This window comes from Lotus japonicus, chromosome 1, assembly GCF_012489685.1.
Source record: "Lotus japonicus ecotype B-129 chromosome 1, LjGifu_v1.2".
In the NCBI taxonomy this organism is placed as follows: Eukaryota; Viridiplantae; Streptophyta; class Magnoliopsida; order Fabales; family Fabaceae; genus Lotus; species Lotus japonicus.
The window spans coordinates 106,654,215-106,678,017 of record NC_080041.1 but is presented as its reverse complement, the minus strand read 5'-3'; the positions used below and the strand labels follow the sequence as shown (position 1 = coordinate 106,678,017).

The window sequence follows — 23,803 nt, the reverse complement described above, 5'->3', positions numbered from 1 at the left end:
CAGAACTTGCAATTTTCATTGTTGTGGGAGCTGAACCTGATTCTTTTTTGTTCTCATAAACATTGAAAGAAACCATCGAAATAAACATTGATAGAAATGATAAGCACATAATTCAAATCCATGAGTAAGAAATAATTGATCTTTTGGACATATTCACTTGCTCTCCTCATGACTTTCATTTCTGTTTCCATTCCATTGCATAATTCATTGCTAAAGTCCTAATATATGATTCATGTTGTACATTTGGGTAAGTGAGTTTACCGATTATGTGTTTTGCAAACGATAGTGCTTCAGTGGGGAATATATGACTTGGCACTATTCGAGCTTTTAGATAAACCAAAGGGTGGAGAGAGGCTGAATCAAGTGATTGCAGTGAATCCAAATCCCGAATGGATGAGATAAAAATGTTTCAAATATTGTCGATACATGTGGAACTTGAATTTGTTGTGACTATGAAAGTTGTGTAATGTGGAGAGCAATTACATGATTGCTCCATGTCTGTTTTTTTTATAAGAGAATTCGATTAGTCTATTTTGTGACTATTTTTTTTTCTATAATCGTTCTACGCAGTTGATAAATGGATGTGACCTTTTTCTTCTCCAAAATAGTTATATTATACCGTTATTTAGTTAGTATTGAAGGATAATATGGTTGAAGGTGTGCCAATATGTAGGATAATTGATAAAATGTTATTTGTGTTATTAACTATAAACAGTTTAATTGTGTTTGTTGTACATTAAAATATCTCTTAACTTATCATTTTATCATTTGTGAATTATCAACAAATATTGTATAGTAATTATAATAAAATTGTAAAAACTCCACATGTATGTGTTCCATATACCTTAAAGTTAATTATCGGTTTTTTTTTTTTTGTCATCTATCTATTAGCAAAGTTAACAATTAAGTTTGTTCATTTTAGATAATTGTGTAGATTACAAATTACTAAAGGTATGCAAATTAATTGTTCATTTTAGAAAATTATAGAATAAAAAATCATAAAACATAGAATCGTTTTTCCGTGCATCGCACGAACACAGACTATTATCCTTGTGACCACAAATGATATTTTATTATATTCAATTAATTAATAATTATGTTTGCTTTAGATAAGTGCAAGTTCTTTTGAAGTCACATTATCAATAATAATGGAACTATTTTCATATATAAATTAAATTAATTATCTAATAAATTCTTATGAAACCTTTAAGATTTCAGCTGTAGAAAACATTATGCAGTATCTAACAAAATTAATTTTGTTATCATATAAAAGTAATGATAATTCTTAGAAAAGCTCCAATATAATTTTAGATGTACTTTAAATATTACTATGTATCTAAATCCTATATAAAATTTAATTAATTTAAAAAATTACTTTAACTATGTATTAGAATCGAAATAGAAAAAACACAAGAGGTGGCACAAGTGGTGAATGTGCATTTCCTTAAGGGATTTCGCCTAGGCTTCTGGCCCGGGTTCGATTCCCTCTGAGGTAAAAAATAATACATTTGTGCCTAGGTACATCACTACCGTATCCCGAACCAGATTAGTCACGTGGAGCCCATTTCCCCCTGAAGATTGTGAAACAAATAAAATCAGAGATTAAACCTCCGTGCATCGCGCGGGTATAATCCTAGTATAATAAATTTCAAAGACTTGAAGAACCTAATAGTCTTTCTTAAATCCAAAGTCGATCCATATAAGTCGCTAAAATTAATCTTAAGAGGGCAAGTTGATTAGAAGATTGACGCAAACATGAAGTCTACATTCTAATGCTTGGCAGTTTGAATGTGTCCACTAAAAAAGCCAAAATAAAGTGATCAATCCAATGTGAAACATGTCAACTGCACATAAACAAAAGGGCGCAGTTTATGGTGAAGAGTGGATTAATTAACATAGACAAGTGTGAAAAGTATTACTAAAATTTTCTTTGCTGGAAGACAATAATTGAGAATATTAATTATATATAACCACTTGACTGCAGACCTGATTACCTTATTAGCATTGATTAAAGAGGCTACGTGATCAAAGAACAATTTGTAAACAAAGAGAATAAACCCAAAGAGCGCGGACCAGATCTACAATTCTGATTCCTAAATGGTAAAATCTCTGTTCCACATGCTTGAACATGCATGAATAAGTGTTTTTAGAACTAGACCGGTTATTGTACCAATCGAGCCACCAGTACAAGTAGTTCCAGAGCTTGCCTGCCAAATTTAAACTTAAGATTTAAGACCAAGAATTGAATGTATAATTTCATATAAAAATGAGGTTTACTTGCATTTTTTGTTTCTCTATTATAATTGAGAAGTGTGATTTTTGTCCCCAAATAATTTTTTAAGCGAATTTAGATTGGTCGCCACTCGCCATCACTCTCTCTAAATAAAACTAACACTCAGAAAATTTGAAAGTGATAATTTCTTGTTTCCTCACACACTTAAATATTTTTGAGGCTCACACTATCAAACTCATGAATTTGTGATCAATGTTGTCAGAATCATAATTCTTCTTAAGATCAGTCAGGGAGTAAAAGATCGTAAATTCTAGGATTGAGATTGGATCGTAGACCCTTTAAGATCATAATAAAAATGCAAATATATAATTCATAAATTACATATACATAAGAATTCACATACATAAGAAAAATAACTCATGATTCACATAAAGAATCACACATAATGACATAATTAATGCATAACAGAAGAATCATAATCCAAGGTGCATGTTCACTGTATTGGTTGAATTGAACGAAACATAGGGAAAGTTAGGGGTTGTTGTTTAGGGATTATCAGTTTTATTTATTTTTATTAAAAACCTTATGAATTTTGGCTGAAATTGGAGTACTATTTTTTCACAATTCTGAAATGGGACCTTGTAAAAAGTTCAAGTGTGAAACTCTCTCTTTTAGGATCGCAAGATCGGGATCCGAGGGATCCTTGCTTCGCGTATCGGGATCCTGGCCGGTGAGATCCAATTTATTCTCCGATCCTGTAATAGATCCAGATAGTTAGGGCTTTCTCAGATCCAAAAATTGTAAGATCTTGGGATCCAGATCGGGATCTTAACAACACTGCCTATGATACCAATCTGATATGACTGCAATATACAATATTTCTAAACATAGAGAAGATTTTTTTTAAAAAAGTCACCACTCTCATTCATTTGATACATCAAAGGACTCATGAAGTCATGAGTAATGATTCATTAGAGTATATTTTTTCTTCCATCTCATTTTCACTCATTTTTCTCCTTATCTCTTTTTGCATTTTCTACCACTTTGTTTATCATATGACTAATTTCTGTCATTTACCTTTCTATCTAACTTTCAGTAAGGGTGAAAATAGAGTGGGAACTAATCGATCATTCGATACATAATTATAATTATAGCCTGTAAAATACAAAGCTCTTTATGGAGTAGACCTAAAAAAAAGTTCTTTATTATATGACTCTTATCTAGATACTTAGGTTACCATATAATATTAGAACCAAATTTCAACTAAGTAACGTGATCAGCTGGCAAATTGTTCCTCATTTAGAATTTTAAAAGACAATTTGTAATCTTCTAATTCAACTTGGCACAAGCTAGAACTTAAGAGTAGCAGATTAGTTAGATACATCAACTCAAAAGTTTGATTTATTTGACCACGCTAACCATTCCTTTAATTCACTCTTCTCTATTATTCTTCTTTCTCTCTGTGTCGCTCGCTGCATTCTCAGATATCTATGGCCGGAGAAGGAGAGGGTCCCGCTCCCGCTATTGGAATCGACCTCGGCACCACCTACTCCTGCGTTGGGGTGTGGCAGCATGATGGTGTCGAAATCATCGCCGACGACAAGGGCAACCGTACCACCCCCTCTTACGTTGGTTTCACCAATTACGGGCGCTTGATAGGCGATGCCGCTAAGAAGCAGGTCACCAGGAATCCCCTCAACACCGTCTTCGGTAGCATCCCAATCCTTATTTTTAAATGTCAAATTTGCACAGATTTCTAGCTTTGTTATGTCACTTATTTGTGATGCAGTAGTTGTGTGTTGGCGTTCGTTGTTCCTTTGATTTGGCTGGAACAGGATATCTCATATTTATGCTTATAGAGGTAGTTTTGCTTAATGGTGAACTGAATTACTTTGTGCTTGTAGATGCGAAGCGTTTGATTGGAAGGAAATTCTCTGATGCTTCCGTTCAGAGTGACATGAAACTATGGCCATTCAAGGTCATCTCTGGTCTTGGCGACAAGCCCATGATTGTTGTAAACTACAAGAGCCAGGAGAAGCAGTTCACCGCGGAGGAAATCTCCTCCATAGTCCTCATGAAGATGCGTAAGATCGCCGAGGCTTACCTCCGCTCCACTGTGAAGAACGCTGTTGTCACTGTCCCAGCATACTTCAATGACTCTCAACGCCAAGCCACAAAGGACGCCGGTGCCATCGCCGGCCTTAACATCATCCGTATCATCAATGAGCCCACTGCTGCTGCACTCGCCTATGGCCTTAACAAGAAGACAGCCCGTGTTGGTGGGGAGGAGAACGTGTTAATTTTTGACCTTGGTGGTGGTACTTTTGATGTCTCTCTTCTAACCATTGAAGATGGTATCTTTGAAGTTAAGGCCACTGCCGGTGACACCCATCTTGGAGGTGAAGACTTTGATAATAGAATGGTTAACCATTTTGTTCATGAGTTCAAGCGGGAGCACAAGAAGGATATTAGTGGGAATCCAAGGGCTCTAAGGAGGTTGAGAACCGCTTGTGAAAGGGCAAAAAGAACGCTCTCATCCACTACACAAACCACCATTGAGATTGACTCCTTGTATGAAGGCGATGACTTGTACACCACAATCACTCGTGACAGGTTTGAGGAGCTCAACATGGTCCTCTTTATGAAGTGCATGGTGCCTATTGAGAAGTGTTTGAGGGATGCTAAGATGGACAAGAGTAGAGTCCATCATGTTGTTCTTGTTGGTGGGTCTACCCGGATCCCAAAAGTGCAATCACTATTGCAGGATTTCTTTAACGGGAAGGAGCTTTGCAAGAGCATCAATCCTGACGAGGCTATTGCCTATGGAGCTGCAGTTCAGGCTGCTATCATGACTAGTTTGGGGAATGAGAAGACTCGAGAACTTCTTTTGGTTGATGTCACTCCCTTTTCACTAGGTTTGGAAACTGCTGGTGGGGTCATGACTGTCCTTATTTCAAGGAACACTACGATTGCGACAAAGAAGGAGATGGTTTTCTCAACCCACTCGGACAACCAACCTGGAGTGTTGATCCAGGTTTACGAGGGTGATTATTCTAGGACCAGGGACAACAACTTGTTGGGTAAGTTCGAGCTTTCTGGCATCACTCTTGCTCCAAAGGGTGTTCCTCAGATCCATGTTTGCTTTAGCATTGATTTCAATGGTATTTTGAGTGTCTCTGCTGAGGAAAAAACTACTGGGCAGAAGAACGAGATCACTATTACAAATGACAGGGGCAGGCTCTCGAAGGGGGATATCGAGAAGATGGCGCAGGAGGCCGAGAAATACAATTCTACAAAGCATGCTCTAGATCAACCACAAGTAGAACATAACACTTGCCATCAAATTACAAGACCTACCACAATTTTAAGTTTACAGTCCTTCCCTTCTGGAACCTTTGGGTATTATTTCAACTCTACGAAAGAGGCTTCACAAAAACTTATAGAAGCACTAAAAGATGATAATTGCTCTATAATTGGATTGCATGGAAAGAAGAGCTCTGGTAAAACATCACTAGTGAAAGCTCAGATAAATGAGTATGAAAAGATTTTTCATAGGGTTATATTTCCCACCGTGTCTGATAACCAAGATATCAAGAGCATTCAAGAGGGAATTGCCAGCTCTTTGAATGTGCATTTCGAAAGAGATGACGGTGATGTCGTGAGAGCAATGAAAATAAATTCAGGATTGGAAAGGAAACATGGAACTACTCTTATTATCTTGGATGATTTTCCAACAAAGTCTAAACCACAAGAATTAGGTATTCCTTACAATAGCAAACGACTTAAGGTTCTTTTGACCGCACGTGACGAGATAGACTGCATCTTCATGGGTTGTGACCATTTGATTCTTCTGGAGACCTTATCTCATGATGAAGCTTTGGCCCTGCTACAAAAACTTTCAGGTGTTGACTCTTGGTCTGAGCTATTCTATATGGTACAAGAAGTTGCTCTTACATGTAATGGCTTACCTGGTTTAATTAAAGATGTGGCGTCTTCCTTAAAGAAGAAATCCATTGGGAAGTGGGAAGAATCATTAGTTAGTCTAAGCCACTCAAAGGCTCGCTACCAAATTTTTATCAGTTTTCGAGGAAAGGATACTCGAGAGATTTTCACCAAGTATCTCTATGATGCTTTGTGTAAGGAGGGATTTGAGACCTTCAAAGATGATAAATCATTGGAGGATGGAGCCCCAATTGAGGAACTTCTTGAAGCCATTGAAGAATCAAGGTTTGCGATTATTGTTTTGTCTCAAAACTTTGCAGACTCAAAATGGTGTCTTAAAGAACTTGTCAAGATTCTTGATTGTCGGAAGAGAAAGAAACAATTGGTTTTGCCTATTTTTTATGAAGTGGAACCAACTGATGTGAGGCATCTAAAAGGGAGGTATGGTGAAGCTATGGCTGAGCATGGAAAAGAGTTAGGAAAAGATTCTAAGACGGTGCTGGAATGGACACAAGCTTTGAGTGATATTTCCTACTTGAAAGGAGAGCCTTATGAAGGGTATGTACTAAACTTTCAACTACTTTTAGTTAAATTCCATATTACTAAATGCTTTTTTTTTAAAGGCATATTACTAAATGTTTTAAAAAGTTAAATTTGCACATTTTTATTCTTAACATTTTTTTAATTTACCATAAAAAGATATTTAACGTACTATAAATGTTTGTTTGGTTACTTTGAATTACTTTTAGTTAAATTCCATATTACCAAATTTTTCAAAAATTTATCTTTAAATTTTAAAAATTAAATTTTGAATATGTCTTACTTAAAAAGTTTTATTTGAAAATAAATTGTCAAATTTAAAATTTGAAATTTCTTCTAATAATATCGACATTTGAAATCTTTTATTATGTGTTAAACAACTATCGAGCAAAATAGTTGATATATTTAAAAAAAATTATTGCTGAACCGTGTGTTTTTTTTTTTTGAAATGCCTGAACTGGATTAATAAAAAAATTAATTAAAAAATATAAAATTACAATTCACTTATCTTAAATGTGATTGGTCCACCTAGAACCATGAATTATTGAGAAAAAAGATAATGCACCAAATGGTGTAAAGTGTTTTTACACCGTCAACCAATCAGATTTCAAGAATGTGTCACGTCAATTAATGAAATTAAATAAAAAGAGAGATTTTCTCACATACTTAAAATTTAATTAGTTGACGATGTAAGTGCATATAAATTAAACTCTAAATTATTTAACTCAAACTTTACCATGAGTCATTTATACAGCTCCTGATATTCAAATTTCTTTTTTACCCAAACCATCCTTATAGCTAGTGGCGGAGCCACGTTGGGGCAGAGGAGGGCCGGTTCGCCCTCCCAAAAGTTCTATGAACAATTATATACTATTATATTATATACTATTAATTAGTGCAAGTATCAAAACAATCACAATGATATATTTTTTTCTTTACAAATTAAAATGAGTGTTAAAATTTTGATGGTTTTAGAATAACTTTTTATTATTACAAGAGGAAAACTAATAGTCTTAGAGATAACATTAATATATAAATTTCTCTCAAAAACTAATATTAAGAGTAAAATAATATTTTTTTAATAAAAACACTTTTAAAAATGATAAATAAAAATAATATAATTATATATAAAAATAATCCGAGAATAAAAAATTTGAAAACTTTCAATAAGTATATGAATTTGTGTAATTATTATTTTCTGTGCATATATGTATTTATTGCTAATTAAAAATGTTAATTTACGCTTAAATTTTTATTTTGGCCCTCTCATATTATTTTTTCTAGTTCCGCCACTGCTTATAGCACAAACTTTTTGCTCAAATTAATGATTAATTACCTCATTTTTATATTCTAGTTATTATTTTAAATGTGACTTTATTGAAAGGAATTTTGTGATCTATTGTGTGTGGTTCAGGTATTATTTCTTGCTGGGTTTGAACAAATTTATTTTACTGCAGGACAAGGGATCAATTTATTGGAAAGATCATAAAATTTGCCCGGAATAACAGACATCGCTTGCATATACAAAGCATGTATGTGAACTAGAAGAAAGAGGTTGTTGCAAATGGTTCTTGGGTCAGAAATGGATTTTTGTTGTAATTTACACATTTTTTAAATATTATTTACTCACAAACAATAATTTGTCGGCGAATAGTACTTTTAAAAGTGAGTGTATTTTTTAATCAAGCAACTTTTAATATGCATACTTGCTATATATTTGTTTGATTTAAACTGTATTTTTATTTCAACTCACTGAAAAGTCTAAAATTTAAAGTGCAACTCCACTTTATTTTTGGAATGACTAGTCTCACGATTATAGATTGTGGGAATATCTGATTAACACCGAAAAAAATTATTAATAAACTATAAGTCCCTTTTCTGTACCGGCGGTTTAGTTATAACCTTAAGCATTAACCTTTAATATTTTCTTGATTTTGAAAATATGATTATTTATAAGTAGAGCTGTGTATAGACAATTTGGAGTCCAAGACGAAAATTTTAAAATAACTTTCTTTTGATAAGAATCTTGATTGGAATTATGACTATTTTTATTGTCGGTATTATCTATAGGTGGTTGTTATATCACGTTTTTACCTATTAAACTTGCTTCGACATCATTTTTATGAATAACTAGTACTTTGGACCCGTGCGATGCACGGGGAATCTTCTTTATTTGTTTATTACGGGAAGTTTTTTTAAAAAAATTGTGTTAGTTTTATTATGTTTATTCAAATAATTATATAAGACACTATCAAGTGTGAGTAAGTTTAACAAAGAAGGAAAATGACAACTTTGAGCTTTTTACAAGTAAGATAATTCATACACCTAATGTCTTCGGTTTTTGGTGAAAAATGTGGTAACTCACTTGTGTTTACTATTTACCTCAATGTGATGATGTGATAATCCCTCAAAGTTTTAAACATATTTTTTGCCCCAACACCACCATGATATTAATGTTCCTAGCTCAATCAGTATTGTGTTCCGGTGAGGATATTTGGAATCAATCATAACACATATGAATTTTAAGTAGAGTAATGTCTCTTTTACGGTCTGAATATTTGAATGAATTTTATTTTCAAAATGGACCTCATAAATAAAGAAGAAATCAGGTCAATTATAAATCATGAGGCAAATAAAGTTGGATATCGGTTATAAACTAAGGCTCCACATTATCTTTGAATAAGTTATCGCCTTTGAATGAGTATGAAATGGGTAGAAGATATGGTTACGCTAAACTCAAAAGCGATATTGAGCGTCACCATGGTCTTCTGGTAGTTCCACCCATAGTGAATGGGGTCTGATTGTTGTCAAAGCGAAATGAGGGAAAATGGGAGAGGTGTTATAGTAATCATTAGAAAGAGATAAAATAGCGAGATATAATATAATATCAAATAACTTGAAGTAAGAAAATAGCAGACCATAAAAATTCACTTAGTTTCTAGCTTAAAAAGCAAATAACAGACAAAAAAACTTTACAAAAAAAAAACGAAAATTGAAAGTAAGAAACAATAAAAAAAATAGTTTGAAAAAAGTTAAACTTGTTCAATTGAACAAAAGGAAAAACAGATTCGGAACCAACAATTGAAGAAAAAGAAAGCATAGGATTCGAAACAATGTGGGCATGTGCAGACAGATTGAGAAAAGCTATATGAAGCTGCATATGTGAGGAAAACTCCCCTAAGCATATGGATGATATGATCCACCCAGCAACTCTCCATCTATTACATCATTCATATCTGCACCACAAAAAACAAATCAGAAAACAAAATGAAGGAGAAGAAATTCTATATTTTCCTAAACAACTAAAGGTTTTGTGTCCTCGGAGGTACCAACATTTGCCTCAGAATATTCTGCATTGTTCTCTACACTACTCAAACTATACCCCGTTAACATTTAAGAAATTGAATCTCGGATTGAAAGAGACATTGCAAATTGCACACACATGGAAATTCATGCTTGGCTCAAACTCTACCAATAAATGGTCGTCAATAACCCCCAAAATCATAAGAGCCACTACCATCACATTTATAAGGCAATGGGGAGGAGAAACCTCCAGAAGTCCAAGGGGCAAGAAGGAGGCCTATAAGATGATAATTTGAGCTAGGAAAAAGATATCTTCTTCACTCTACACTTCACTCATACACTATCCACTGTCCCTAAGCTTAGACATTACATTTGAGCTTGGGACCCCGGTTCACTAAAAGAACAAAAAATTAAATTACAAAATAACTTGCTATGGGATGACATTGCAAAATGGGGAGACACATTACCTGTTCAGCCAAGCACAAGAAATCAGAAATCAATCTATGTTGTTTCACACCTATAAGAGGAAAACAACCACAAACACAATTAGTCAAGCAATTCATATCAAAGTACTTTAGATATCCAAGTAAAAGCAATCCAATAATGAGATGCCAACTTTACTATGATGTTTTTGCAATCATTTCTAACTTGTAATAACATGACTTGCAAACATTGTTCCACCAAATGACTTCACCTAAAACATTCTTTTGAGTCCCAGGTGCATATGCACATTTAGCTTTCTGGTGGCTCTAAATAATGCTCTAAACTTATTGGACAAATTCATACCAGTAATGCATGAATTGTCGTATGCCTCTCTTTCTCCCCGTTGCCATATCCACTATGATGTTAGTTTCCAAAGTTTCTCACTTAGGGGTTGTTTTTATTGAAATAGAAGGATTAGTGTTGTTGATATTCAATGCCTAGCCTATCTTATAAAAAGTTTATAGCAACAATGTATATTTGAACGGAGCAGATTGTGGATTGTCCTCATTAGTCTATCATTCTTTGTAACTGTCATGAGTAGCAAATCCTCATAAAACAATAGATTACCCATAATAGAATTGAAACGGTAAAGCATATAGGTAAACTCTTCCCCCAATGTTCTGATTTTAAACTATATATAGTAAATTTTGAATATAATCAGTACCATGAATTCAATATGTGAATTAATATAACTCTGAAATTGCTATACTGGCTTATGTGAAATGCAAGCCATGTTGCTATATTGGCTATATGTGAATTAATTCCGTATTTATTAATCAGTGCCGTGATTTCTAGTTAAACTATATAGAATATTTCAATCCTTTAAGTATGTATATCAAAGAGGTTTATACTAAGTAAAGTATTACCTGGAAGAAAGGGAAGGGGGAGAAAAGGTGAATGGACAAAAGAAAATAACAACTGCAAGTGGAGAACCCCAATTTCTATTTCTTGCACCTAGAAATACAACCATATGAACCGGTAACATTAGTGCAGAAATCCATTTCCTCTATCGATCTTATAAATGTTATGGAGAACACATCAAACTCCAAGAACCCCATGAAAATCCTGGGAATTGACATTGGCTTTCTTCTTAAATAAAACCGAGCAGGTTAAATTAGCTAAAAAAGTTCTGAAACAAATTCAAGAAAGTGAAATAGATAGAAAAGATATATATAGGAAGAGAGTTTAGAAAGGGAAAATACGGTGATCTTCCTTTGACATGCATTATAAAAGGAAAAGGGTAATAGCTTTCTTCTCTCACCTGGGATAACATATGAACCCTCTTCAAAACATTTGTCTCACCTGCAATATCATGAACCCATAGTCATTTTCCTCAATCTGCCAAAGAACACTCTACCCTTCAATTTAAGAAAATTGTGCAATACAAAATTATACACATCCCTTAACCAAATGATGAACCCACATAATAATTTTCCCAAAATTGGAACAGAACCAAACTGAAAGAAAACAAAAGTTTTAAAATAAAAAATACCTATGAGAAATTAGCCAATCCATATGAAGAAAATCGTTTCTGCAAGTAAATGAAAATTCAGTGAGCAAAAGAAGCAGAAAAAATGACACAGAAAGGGAAAACAATGCTTCATCTCCTCTAGGGTGTTGGTACCTGTGAGCAAATCAAGGAGAGAGCAAGGGAGCTTCAAGTCTTCAACTTAACGCACCTGCCTCAGTCTCGAAATTTCGCTGCAACTCGAATGGAAGCTGTGAAGGGAAAAACGCGCGACACCTTTAAAAGAGGTTGAAGAACTAAAACGGATGGAAGACGTGAAGACGAAAAAAAATCAGTAACGACTGCAATGGTGATGTAGTGTGAGTAAGTGAAACTAAATTTCTCTCAACAAAAAAAGTCGTTTTAAATGGGGATGCAGTAACGGCTGAAATGCGAGAGGTTGGAAAGGAATACACGGCTGAGATTGAATCTTTGCAATGGAATCAATGGCTGAGATCCAATCCAAGTGAAATAAATTTCATTTTTACTAAAATAACCATGCCCAACTTTCATAGTATTTAAAATTAATTGTTGAATTACTGATTTGCCCCTAAGGCTGCAAAAACTCTCTCTTTATATAGTTTATAGATTTTATTGTACTTTACAGATAGAAGTAGTATTTTTTTTAAGATCTTATTTAATATTAAGTTTGTTTTTTCGAGGTTTATAACCCTTGAAATAAATAATAATAAATTTATTTATAATAATTTGAAGTTAATAGTTTTTTTTTGTGAGCAATTTGAAGTTAATAGTATAAGTTCATAGAATGACATTGATAAAGGAAGATCAAGAGGAAGGGTTAGGGGAGTTTTTTTATTGATTGACCTTAACTTTTAAGATTTTTTATTTATATTAATTATTAGTTGATTAATATTTCAATAAATCTAAACTTGTCTTATGAAATTCCCTATATATATTTTTTTAGTGATATCATATTTAATATTAATTTTGTCCTATGACCTTCCATAACTCAAATGAATTAAATAATAATAAAACCATTTAAAACAATTTTGAGGTTAATAATAGAAAGTTATAAGACTAACATCGATGAAGGAAGTAAAGAGATAGAGATGGTTTTCCTTTTCTTTTTGCATCACATGTTTGTGATATTTATTTTGGTAGTTTTGTATATTTTTTTTAGTGATATCATATTTAATATTAAGTTTACGCTATGGTATTCCATAAATCATATACACTAAATAATAATAAATTAGTTGAAAGTTAAAAACTAACATTGAGGGAGGACATTCAAGGGGAAAGAGAGAGAAATGGGGTTTTATTGACATTAGTCGATTTTTTCTTCTGCATCACATATTTGTGATATTGTGATATTATTTTGGTATTTATGTATAATATTTTTGGGTTATATCATATTTAATGTTAAGTGTACTCTATGACATTCCATAAATCATACAAAATAAATAATAATAAATTCATTTAAAATAATTTTGAGGTTAGTAGTAGAAAGCTAGTATAGGATAACATTAATGGAGGAAGTTCAAGGGGAGGATTTTTTTGGCATCACATGTTTGTTATTTTTTATTTATTTATTATGTATATTTTTTTAGTAATATCATATTTAATATTAAGTTCACCCCTATGACATTCCATAACTCATATGAATTAAATAACAATAAATTAATTTAAAATAATTTTGAGATTAATAGTAGAAAACTATAGACTAATTAACATTAATGAATGAAGTCCAAAATGAAATGAATATAGTTTTTTTATTGAATGATCTTTAACTTTTAAAGTTTATTGTTAATATTAATTATTACTTGATTAATGACTCAACAAATTTAAACTATTAATGTGTGTCTTATGAAATTCCCTAAGTTTTAATGTAAATTTTTTCCTATGAAATTTCATAACTCATACGAATTCAACAATATATGTGCTTAAATAAAAAATTGTAATTTGTTAATATTAGGTTTTGCTATTCGTTATTTTAAAATTAAGTATCGGTAAAAATTATAATTATATTAACGTTGATATATAAACTTGAAAGTAATAAATATGTAAAAAATAAATAATTCGTTGTCTTTTATCTGGTTACAAATAATTCATAGTTTGTTCATATTAAACCAAATATAAAGTAGGATGAAATCAAGTTAAATCCGTCTAGATAAAATTTCCACAATCTAAGTAAATTTGGACCATGACATTTTTTCAAGAAAAAAATAAGAGAAGTAGTAAGCAACGAATACTTATTTATGAACATGGACATTTGAAAGTTATATCCTAAGAAGTTTTGTATATATGCAATATGCATTTTGGGGAAATTGAGTATTAATTAGTGGCTATTGAGGAGAACGATGCAATATGCAGAGTAAAGTAATGAAGAATGAAAAAAGAAAGGTAAGAAACAACATAGTATTAGGGTCATTCATTTAAGGAAGCAATGTTAGAGATTAAGCCATATGGATTATTGTAGTTTAGAAGATGCAATTATTTTCCATGTGGTATTATATGTCCTTTCTTTTATAAAACAAATTAGCCCTATAAACCTTGGCTTCTTCAAAGATGACCGATTACATGAAAATGATGTCAACTATATTAAATTGTATAAAATTATATTTTGCTTCAGAAGTAGTTTCACTTGTAGCCTCTTCAGTTCTTGAGATGCTCATTCAAGTAATCATGTATTTGCGCTTTGTGACTCTATATTTTCTAGCAGGTGCTTGAACCATAAAATTTTGAATCGCATAAACTTGTCCTGCACATAGTGTGTCAATAAACTGTGGCCACTACAAGAAAACTGCCATATACCAACGGCAGAAAACCGTTGGTAAAGGGTTTAAAACCGTGGGTATAACCCAAAAAACCTTTACCGATGGACAATTCATTTCGTGGTTTTTATTTCGCTATACCCACGGATAAATTTTTGTCGGTATATCCTATAGTGACAGTTATGAATCCGTAGGTAAAACACTTTCATATATACCTACAACTTCTATTCCGTCGGTATAGGTATTGGTAGTATAAAAAAAAATGTTCTTTAGCAGCGGTTTCTGACCGCTGCAATTGCATAAGTTTTCAAAACCGACATTCAAGTATGGTAATTTACAACATCAAAATAAAGTTAACAATTAAACCAAACATAAAAATATCTTAACATCAGATAACACTTCATTTTTTTTGAAAGTAACATCAGATAACACTTAATACTACTTTATTAAATAAAACAAGATAACAAAGCTTACATAAAGTAACTCAAAAGATAGGGTCATTTTCTTTTTTCCCTATAGCATGAATAACAACTTGATTTTAACAAACAAGTTGGTAACTAATTAAAGAAAACACTTGTAGACGATTTCAATCTGAATCCAATTCCGTTGCCATTTGGAAATTCCAAAGCCAAGCTGTATCAAAGGCAACTGAACAAAAAATGATAAAGAAAACAGAGAATGATAAACTTAATACATAAACTATTATACTTACACCATATAATAGTTTGAACTTTGAACTATTCTTACTACTAGAATCTCTAATCTATTTGGTAAGGAAGTAGAAAGAACAGTATTCACCTGGAGGTCACCAAGGTGCAAAAAATTCATCCCCTAAGATTGGCACAAACAACAAGGTCAGTATCTTCCATTGTTATTCTATCTTTCCACCCTCCTGCTTCGTTGATAGCAGCAATTCTCCAAATCCTGTTGTGCCTGCATTCATGTTCGGAAAAACAACTTTCTTAATCATCATGATTGGAAACTATTTATGTATGGTTACTTCCAAAATAACCTATACATAAATCCTGCTCATATAATACTATTATGCACTCTTTTTGTTTGTATACACCTTAATTCCTAGCAATCTTTTTATACTAGATGAAACTGATATTGCCTAGTTATCTAATATAACTAAGTTAGGAAGAGTATAAGGAAAATGAATTACCGTTGAATGCAAAGAAAGCATGAGTGGCTGAATGCAAAAACTGAGAAAGCTATTTGAAAAATTCTGCAATGTTAATACAGAATAAATGATCACAACAAATAATATAACAATCTACAAACTTATATAGTAGACGGAAAAGCTAGTGAACTGCAATCTTAGATTTGAAGAAAGATATTATAAATTTGCCTTAGACCACATTATTTGACTGACTCAATACATTACCAATTTCTCTAGCAAATCAACCTTCCATAGAGAAAGATTAATTATACGAACCAAATCTAATATGGATCTGTGTTCTGAAATCGGAGTAAAGTTCTAACAAGTGTGCTCAACATGCAAAACTAGGACTTCCAACTTAACAGGTTCATTGTTGAAATTATTATAACATGCAGAAAGAGACTAACTGGTATCAGAGATCAATGGAACAGAAGGAAAAAATCTGACATATGTTTAACCAAGACAATCTGTCATAAAAAGTGCAGCATGAGAGCATGTATTCCATAAGCAGTGACATCAAACTTTCAAAGACTCTCCTACTTTCACCAGATCTTCCAATGCCATAGAGATATGTGTCTCTGTCAAGCCTTCCAATTTAATGCCTTTCCAACCCAATCTTAGATACTAGAAAGAAAAGTCAGTAAAATACTTAAGTCAATCTCCTGCTTGCGTATAAAATAAAAGCAAACCAGTACTGCTCTGCATCTTCAGACTGGAAAAGGATTATACAACCTCATGAATTCAAATAAAAAACTTCAATACAAGTCATATTTTTCACTTAAATAAAAATGAACTTGCGTACCATTGCATTCCCCATTGATGAAACATTTGTCAGTAGAATATACTTGGTTTCTCCAAACAGATCCATTGCTTCTTTATAGTTTTTTTCATCCAATGCTAGCCCATTCTGTCAATAAAGAGTACATCAATGAAGAATTTAATGGATAAAGAATAAAAACTAAAACCTCAATTAATCTGCCTGATATGGATTCAACTGTCTCAAATCTAAAGTATGACCTATTTTCTTGAATCAATGTTCTCTGTGACCAAATATTTAAAGTTGTTAAGGTAAAAATGCAAATTACAGACAATGAAATCAAAGAGTATAAAACAAACGTAAAGTTAGAAACAACCAATTCACAAAACCCAACCTTCTTTGACCCAAATCAACCATCGTTCGAGAGTCAGCCAACAACCCCTATCATGATTCAGACCACCAAGCCAGCAACCATCGCATATCGACCTCGCTTCCAGAAGCGCTGACAGTCCAGACCAAACCCAACCTCGCACTACCGCATTCGATTCCCCTATGTCTTGAATTGCACCAGGAGCCACCGCACGACCCAAAACAGCACCTCGTCTCAAATCTAGGCCCAGAGGATCTTCCTCCTTGCAACTCTCCTTCTCTCTCTCTCGACCCACACCATCACTTCATTTTGAGGGGATCTAGCGCAACAGAGCTCGCAAGTGGAGCCCTTGTAAGGGTTGGGCAGAATGTAGGACCATTTTCATAAGATGAGACTAAACCCTAGAATTGGAAGGATGAGGGGAAAGAAAGAATTTGAGAAAGAAAGAAGAGCAAGTTGGAGGGTAATAAAATGTATTGCGGGAACGCGAAAAACTAACATTTTTGATATGTCTATTCCTATAATTTCACTTTTTGTCACTAAAACAATTAGTGACCATAATAAGTACCGTCGCTATAAACTACTTATACCCACACTTTATAATATATCTGTCAGTATATGATATTTATAAGCATCCGTAGGTATATGGCAGTTTTGTTGTAGTGGGCATTTGAAAAACTACAATTTTAAAAATTCACTTTGCTATGGTAACAATAAATAGTTTGAATTAGGTACCATGAAAGTGAGGATAACAAAGAAATTGTATACATTTTCAACGATTAAGAGCACTTCAATACTATTAACAATTTGAGGTGTTTTGAAATCTCTTGTTTCACACACATGGAACATACAAACTGTTTGAGTCATCCTACATAACAAAAGTTGAGCAAATTAATGAGAAAATAATTCTTTAGGTATTTCAATTTTAGATGATGAAATCAAGTTGAAGATCATAATGAAATAAAAAGAATGTTAGAATACGTGTTAACATTCTAGGCTAGTACATCAATAGTTAATTGTTGGGTATATGTACCTGGAAAAATGTCTTGAAGCTTGAGCCTTTGAAAATACAAAAGCAAATGCTTCAACAAAACTTATGTAAAGTGCACAAGTTGAATGAGTATTAACACTTATTAATTTATATAGTTGTAGAGAAAAGGGTTGGTGATAGTCTTTTTTTCTTTTTGGTAAGATCTTATTTAGTATTAAGCATACTTTTTTGAATTTCATAACTCATATGAAGTAAATAATAATAAATTGTTTTAAAGTAATTTTCAATTAATAGTAGATGTCTAGAATGACATTGATGAAGGAAGTTCAAGAGGAAGGGATAGTGGAGTTTTTTTTATTAAGTGACCTTTAAATTTTAAGGTTTATTATTAATATTAATTATTAGTTGATTAATACTTCAACAAACCTAAACTAATAATATGTGTCTTATAGAATTCATAACTAATATAATATTTAATATTAATTTTGACCTATGATATTCTATAACTCATAAATTAAATAATAATAAATTTATTTAAAATAATTTTGAGCTTAATAGTAGAATGTTATAAACTAACATTGATGGAGGAAATTGAAGGGGAATATCGAACGGCTGAAATTAAAAGTTTGTTGTATATCGAACGGTTCTAAAAAATCACATATGAAATAATACATATAATTACTTAAAAGCTCATAGATAAAAATAAATATATGAAACATTGTTTATTGATAGACTATTTTGCCCTTGAGGTTACTAAACTTCTCAATATATAAATAAATATAAATTTGTTTTTAAATTTCATAAATCATATGAAATAAATAATAATAAATTTATTTATTTCAATTAATAGTAGAAGTCTATAGAATGACATTGATGAAGGAAGTTCAAGAGGAAGAGGTAGGGGTTTTTTTTTATTTAGTGACCTTTAACTTTTAAGATTTATTATTAATATTAAATATTAATTGATTAATACTTCAACAAACCTAAACTAATGATATGCGTCTTATGAAATTCATAACTAATATCATATTTAATATTAATGTTGACCTAAGACATTCCATAACTCATATAAATTAAATAATAATAATTTCATTTAAAATAATTTTGACCTTAATAGTTGAAAGTTATATACTAACATTGATGGAGGAAGTTCAAGGGGAATATCAAACGACTGAAATTTAAAGTCTGGTGAATATCGAACGGGTTCGGAAAAATCACATATGAAATAATATGTATGATTAATTACTTAAAATCTCATAGGTAAAAACAAATATATGAAACCTTTTTTTAAATCAAGGAATTTACTTTCAATCGAAAAATAAACAAAAATGAAACAAAACTCACCAAATAGAGTTGATAGAAAAAATAAATAAGAAGGAAAAACAAAACTGAAAACTGAAAAAATAATGTAAAATTAGTGACCACATTCATAGTGTAAATATCACCTAAAAATGACATAAATTGAATAAAGCTTAAGGTAGACGATGAAGATGACAACACCAAGTTATGAAATAAAATAAAGGTGACTCTCATTTAGTCGACTAAGTTCATAATGAAACAATAAAAATTACGGAAAATGCAAGAAACTTACATGTTTTTAAGATGTAACAATGGAAGAATGGAAAACAACAATGAGAAAATCTGAAAAAAGAAACAAATTGAAATTAAATCAATGAAATGTAAAAGATAAAAAGAGGCTCCATTGTACCGGATTAGAAGAAACTATTATCATTTGGTCAACTAAGTTGATAATAAATTAATCAAAATTAAAAGAAAGCAAAAAACTTACATTGGTTGAAGATTAAACTGTCAAAGAAATGGAAGTAAACATCATAAAATTGTGCAAGAAAAATAATGAAACACAATTAGAGAAATAATCAAGGAGATGACTTTCATAGTTTATGAAGATAAAATACTTCTGAAATTAAATAGAAGTTACAAATAGATCATAATAATATTGATAATCAACAACAAAGAACAAAACATGCATAAATTACAAAAGTAAAATAAAATTTGTAATTTTCATCTATTTAATAAGCGATAATAACGTGCATATTGCGAATAAAGACTGAATCTTACAGGAGTGGAAGATGAAGAATGAGAAGAACGAATGAGAAAAAATAAGACCGTTTGGGAAGAACGTAATATGAGAAGAAAATCTGAAGAAAAAGAAATGGCAAAATCATCACAGATAAATCAAAAAGGATAAATAAGGCGAAAAAAGAAGAGCTCTTACCGGATGGAAGATGATGATGGAGAAAAACTTCAATGCCTGAGAATGAAAATTGATGAAGAAGAAGTGACTGATGGAGAAGAAAAGACGCAAAAGAAAATTTTCTAACCTGATGAAAAATCTTCTTGTGCTGGAATGATGCTGTTGGAGAATCCAAATCGAAGAGATATGACCTGCCCATGAATGGAGATGCTGAAGGTTAAAATGAGAGAGATGAAAATAAGTTGAAAGGGGAATGGAAAAATGTTTTATATATGGGAGATGAAGGAAGAAACTCTTGGTGATTTTGTAACCATAATCCATAATCAGGAGTTACAAAAGCAACAAATAAAACGACCAAGAATATGAAAAGATTGTACAAAGAGTTTCATAAGAAAATGATCAACGGTTAGGATTAGAAGCAATGAATGGCCAGAATTGATTTCATATTGAAGTACTCATAAATTTACGTATATGACCATGGAAAAATTTCAACCCATGTGTATTAAAGTATTAAATTACTGTTTTACCCCCAAGGTTGCAAAAACTTTGCTTTTATATATATTATAGATAGATTATAGATAGATAGATTATAGATATAACAAACTTATCATGAACGCTACACATTCGGTTTCAATCAGTTTTTCATCTTTTCTTTTCTTTTTCTTCAATTTTTTAAAACTATATTCATAATTTCTATTTGATATTTTCTCTTGCAAAGAATAAGAATAAAATAATATAAATAAAATAATGAAGAAATATAAATAAAATAATACTGCAAAATAAATAAAAAATGGTGAATAATAGAACTTGGAACGTAAGGAATGAAACAATGAGAGATTTTGCAATATATATAGAGATAAAGTTGAGATATATCTCCTTTCAACATGGGTACACTAACCAAGCCAACAAAAACCGGCAAAAACTTCGTCACAACATCAAAGACCCCATACACCTCTAGAGAACCCACAAACAAACAACCCGTAACGATTACACCCTTAGGGGAGGCCCAAAGCCGAAAATAAGGACAAGTATAGTCCTATCAGTCGCACGACACCTACAATGGAGAGCCACCCAGATAGTGCCACTACAAGAAATTTGCCTATACCAACGGCAGAAAATTGTTGGTAAAGAGTTTAAAACCGTTGGTCTAACCCTAAAAACTTTTACCAACGGACATTTCATTTCGTGATTTTTAAGTCGCGAGATATATTTCTATAGGGAAAACAAAATGAGCATTGGTTAATATCTAAGAAAGTGAATGGAAGTGACATTGCAAGCATGTGACTATAGAGCAAAAAACATGTTTTCTTTACAATAATACAACTTTTAGAAGACTTCTTTAGGTATATAGCACCACGACTGAAAATCAGTTCAGCAGGCCTCTCAATGAGTCCAAGTGCTGAAGAATAGAAGAATAAAATAGTTAGAATCTGCATCTGCAACAAAAATAAATCTAATTCTATTTGCAAGTGACATGTCTAAAATTGCTACCGATTAAACTTGACAGTTTGGACTTTGGAGATGTATGTGAAGACCCAGCCATTGTGTCTAGTTTATGAGCTAGAATCTGCACCTGCAACTAAAAATATTCCTAACACATATGCATGGGTTGACTTTTCAAAGTAAATCTTATTTCACTAATGCTTTGTTTGGTAGAGGTGAGTTTGTGAAGAGAAAGATAGGTTGGAGAGAGTTAGAGAAGAGAAAAAAAAAACACCCTTGTTTAGTAGGGGGAGAGAGGTGAGAATGTGGGTTTTTGGGTCTCCCCAAAATGAAGAGAAATGGGGGGGGGGGGGGAGAGAGAGAGGAGAGTTGCTGCATTTATTCATATTTTAATATTTTTTGCGGTTACAAGTTGTCAAAAATTGTCAAAAACCGCCATAAATGTTTTGACACAATAAAAATTAGTTTTTCTCCCTCCTCCAGCTCATTCTTTCTTTTCTATCGCTCTTCTCCTTTTATCATACCAAACAACCTCTAAATCTACTTTATTTCTCACATATTTCTCTCTACTCAACTTTTCTCTTTCTTACTCTCTCTTCTCTATCTCTCTTCTCTACCAAACGAAGTGTAAGTGTATATTTTATGCCTAAAAATTCAACTCTAACCAAATGCAACTAGTAATATACTAAATTAAGACAAAAGCAAACCAAATTATTATCACAGAAGAGGATACAAAACATGACTAAAATCATTGTTCTTGATTGCATCACAATTAAATAGAAACGAAACATTTAATATGATCCACCTTTTTTCCCTACACCATAAGCACTGCTTGCTTAAGACTAAATGTTCCTCCGAACCATTGAGTGAGTGAATAAGGCACTACTAGAAAAAGTACTTTTTACATCGGTTATTTTTGACTTTCCACATCGGTTTGCATCTGATGTAAAAAAAGGTGATGTGGTATGTCCTCAACTTTTCACATCGGTTATACAACCGATGTGGTAAGTACATATTTCACATCGGGTGAGACAAAAACACCGTTGTGAAATGTATACATTTCACATCGGTTATAGCAGATAACCGATATAACCGATGTAAAAATCGTGTAAAAAAAAAAGCATTTTACATCGGTTTATATATACCAGATAACCGATGTGAAATGTGTACTTACCAGATCACTTGCACTATTTCTCTGTCCATTAGTTAACTTAGTATAACTTAATCTTTGATACTTATTAGTGTCATCACCAGATGTTTGTGATAAGCACTGATCTTAAGATACACTTAAGCTTGTTTGGCACCATTAATACTCATTAACTCAAGCAACACCCGTATTTTTTCAGTTAGATTAATGATTTGAGGATATCCACTCTGTTAAGAGACCACAAACATGAGTGAAAAAAAGAGAAAAATAGGGTGTTTATCAGTGAACATAACTAGAGTGATTTGTAGACAAGAATAAACTTAGGTGAACAGAACAACACAACAAACAAGCATAAACTTTGTAACATTTTGATTATTCGAAATTAGAGTAACTCAGGACAATTGAATTAAAAATTAGAGCAATATCAGTGATTATTCTAAACTTGCCTTCAGTCTTTGATGGAATGTTCATGAAGGCAACAACATTGATTACCTTGATAGTGTCGAAGCAGGAGCGGTGGCGAGCCACAAAGAAAGAGCGGCGGCGAGTCACAGCAGGAGCAGCGTCGATTCAAAGCAGGAACGGAAACTGAACAAGAGCATGATCGAAAACTCAGTGCAAAATCGATTCAAAGCAGGAACGGAAACTGAACAAGAGCAGGAACGAAACACAAATTGATTACCTTGTCACTTCCTGCAAATGCAAATCAAGCGTACATGTGAGCGAGCTAGAAATTGATTCAGTTTCTGAGAAAAAACAATTTGTTATCAGAAATTGTAACTAGAGTGATTTGAGAAAAAACCCTAATTGATCGAAATGAGAAAAACAGAGCATGAAAATTGAAAATCGTGAATAACACAAAACCAATGGAGGAAACAAGATAACAGAGGAGGAGAAGAAGTAGGAACCTGGTGCAAGCGAACAGAAGAACCAACGACGCCACCACAGAGGAGGAATTGATGTCCCGCTTTAGAAATC

General features: G+C 32.3%; 1 protein-coding gene and 1 long non-coding RNA gene across 3 annotated transcripts; one reads left to right on the top strand and one right to left on the bottom strand.

Annotated features, from left to right (window-relative positions):
- Positions 1-3,604: 3,604 nt before the first annotated feature.
- On the top strand, positions 3,605-8,440 carry LOC130728833 (heat shock cognate 70 kDa protein 2-like). 2 transcript variants are annotated; one of them, XM_057580416.1, is made up of 3 exons: positions 3,605-3,943; positions 4,138-6,733; positions 8,130-8,440. In XM_057580416.1, exons 1-3 carry the CDS (start codon positions 3,724-3,726, stop codon positions 8,218-8,220), a joined length of 2,907 nt encoding a protein of 968 aa, XP_057436399.1. In that variant the 5' UTR covers positions 3,605-3,723; the 3' UTR covers positions 8,221-8,440. The 2 variants fall into 2 exon arrangements, with proteins under 2 accessions (XP_057436399.1, XP_057436400.1); XM_057580417.1 differs by having other exon boundaries at positions 3,607-3,943; positions 8,173-8,440.
- A 1,267-nt stretch (positions 8,441-9,707) lies between these two features.
- On the bottom strand, positions 9,708-12,344 carry LOC130728888 (uncharacterized). The gene is made up of 6 exons (XR_009015809.1): positions 12,126-12,344; positions 11,994-12,032; positions 11,763-11,803; positions 11,368-11,455; positions 10,486-10,535; positions 9,708-9,951 (listed from the first exon to the last, which is right to left on the bottom strand). It is a non-coding gene; the product is annotated as an uncharacterized LOC130728888 (long non-coding RNA).
- Between the last annotated feature and the right edge of the window lie 11,459 nt (positions 12,345-23,803).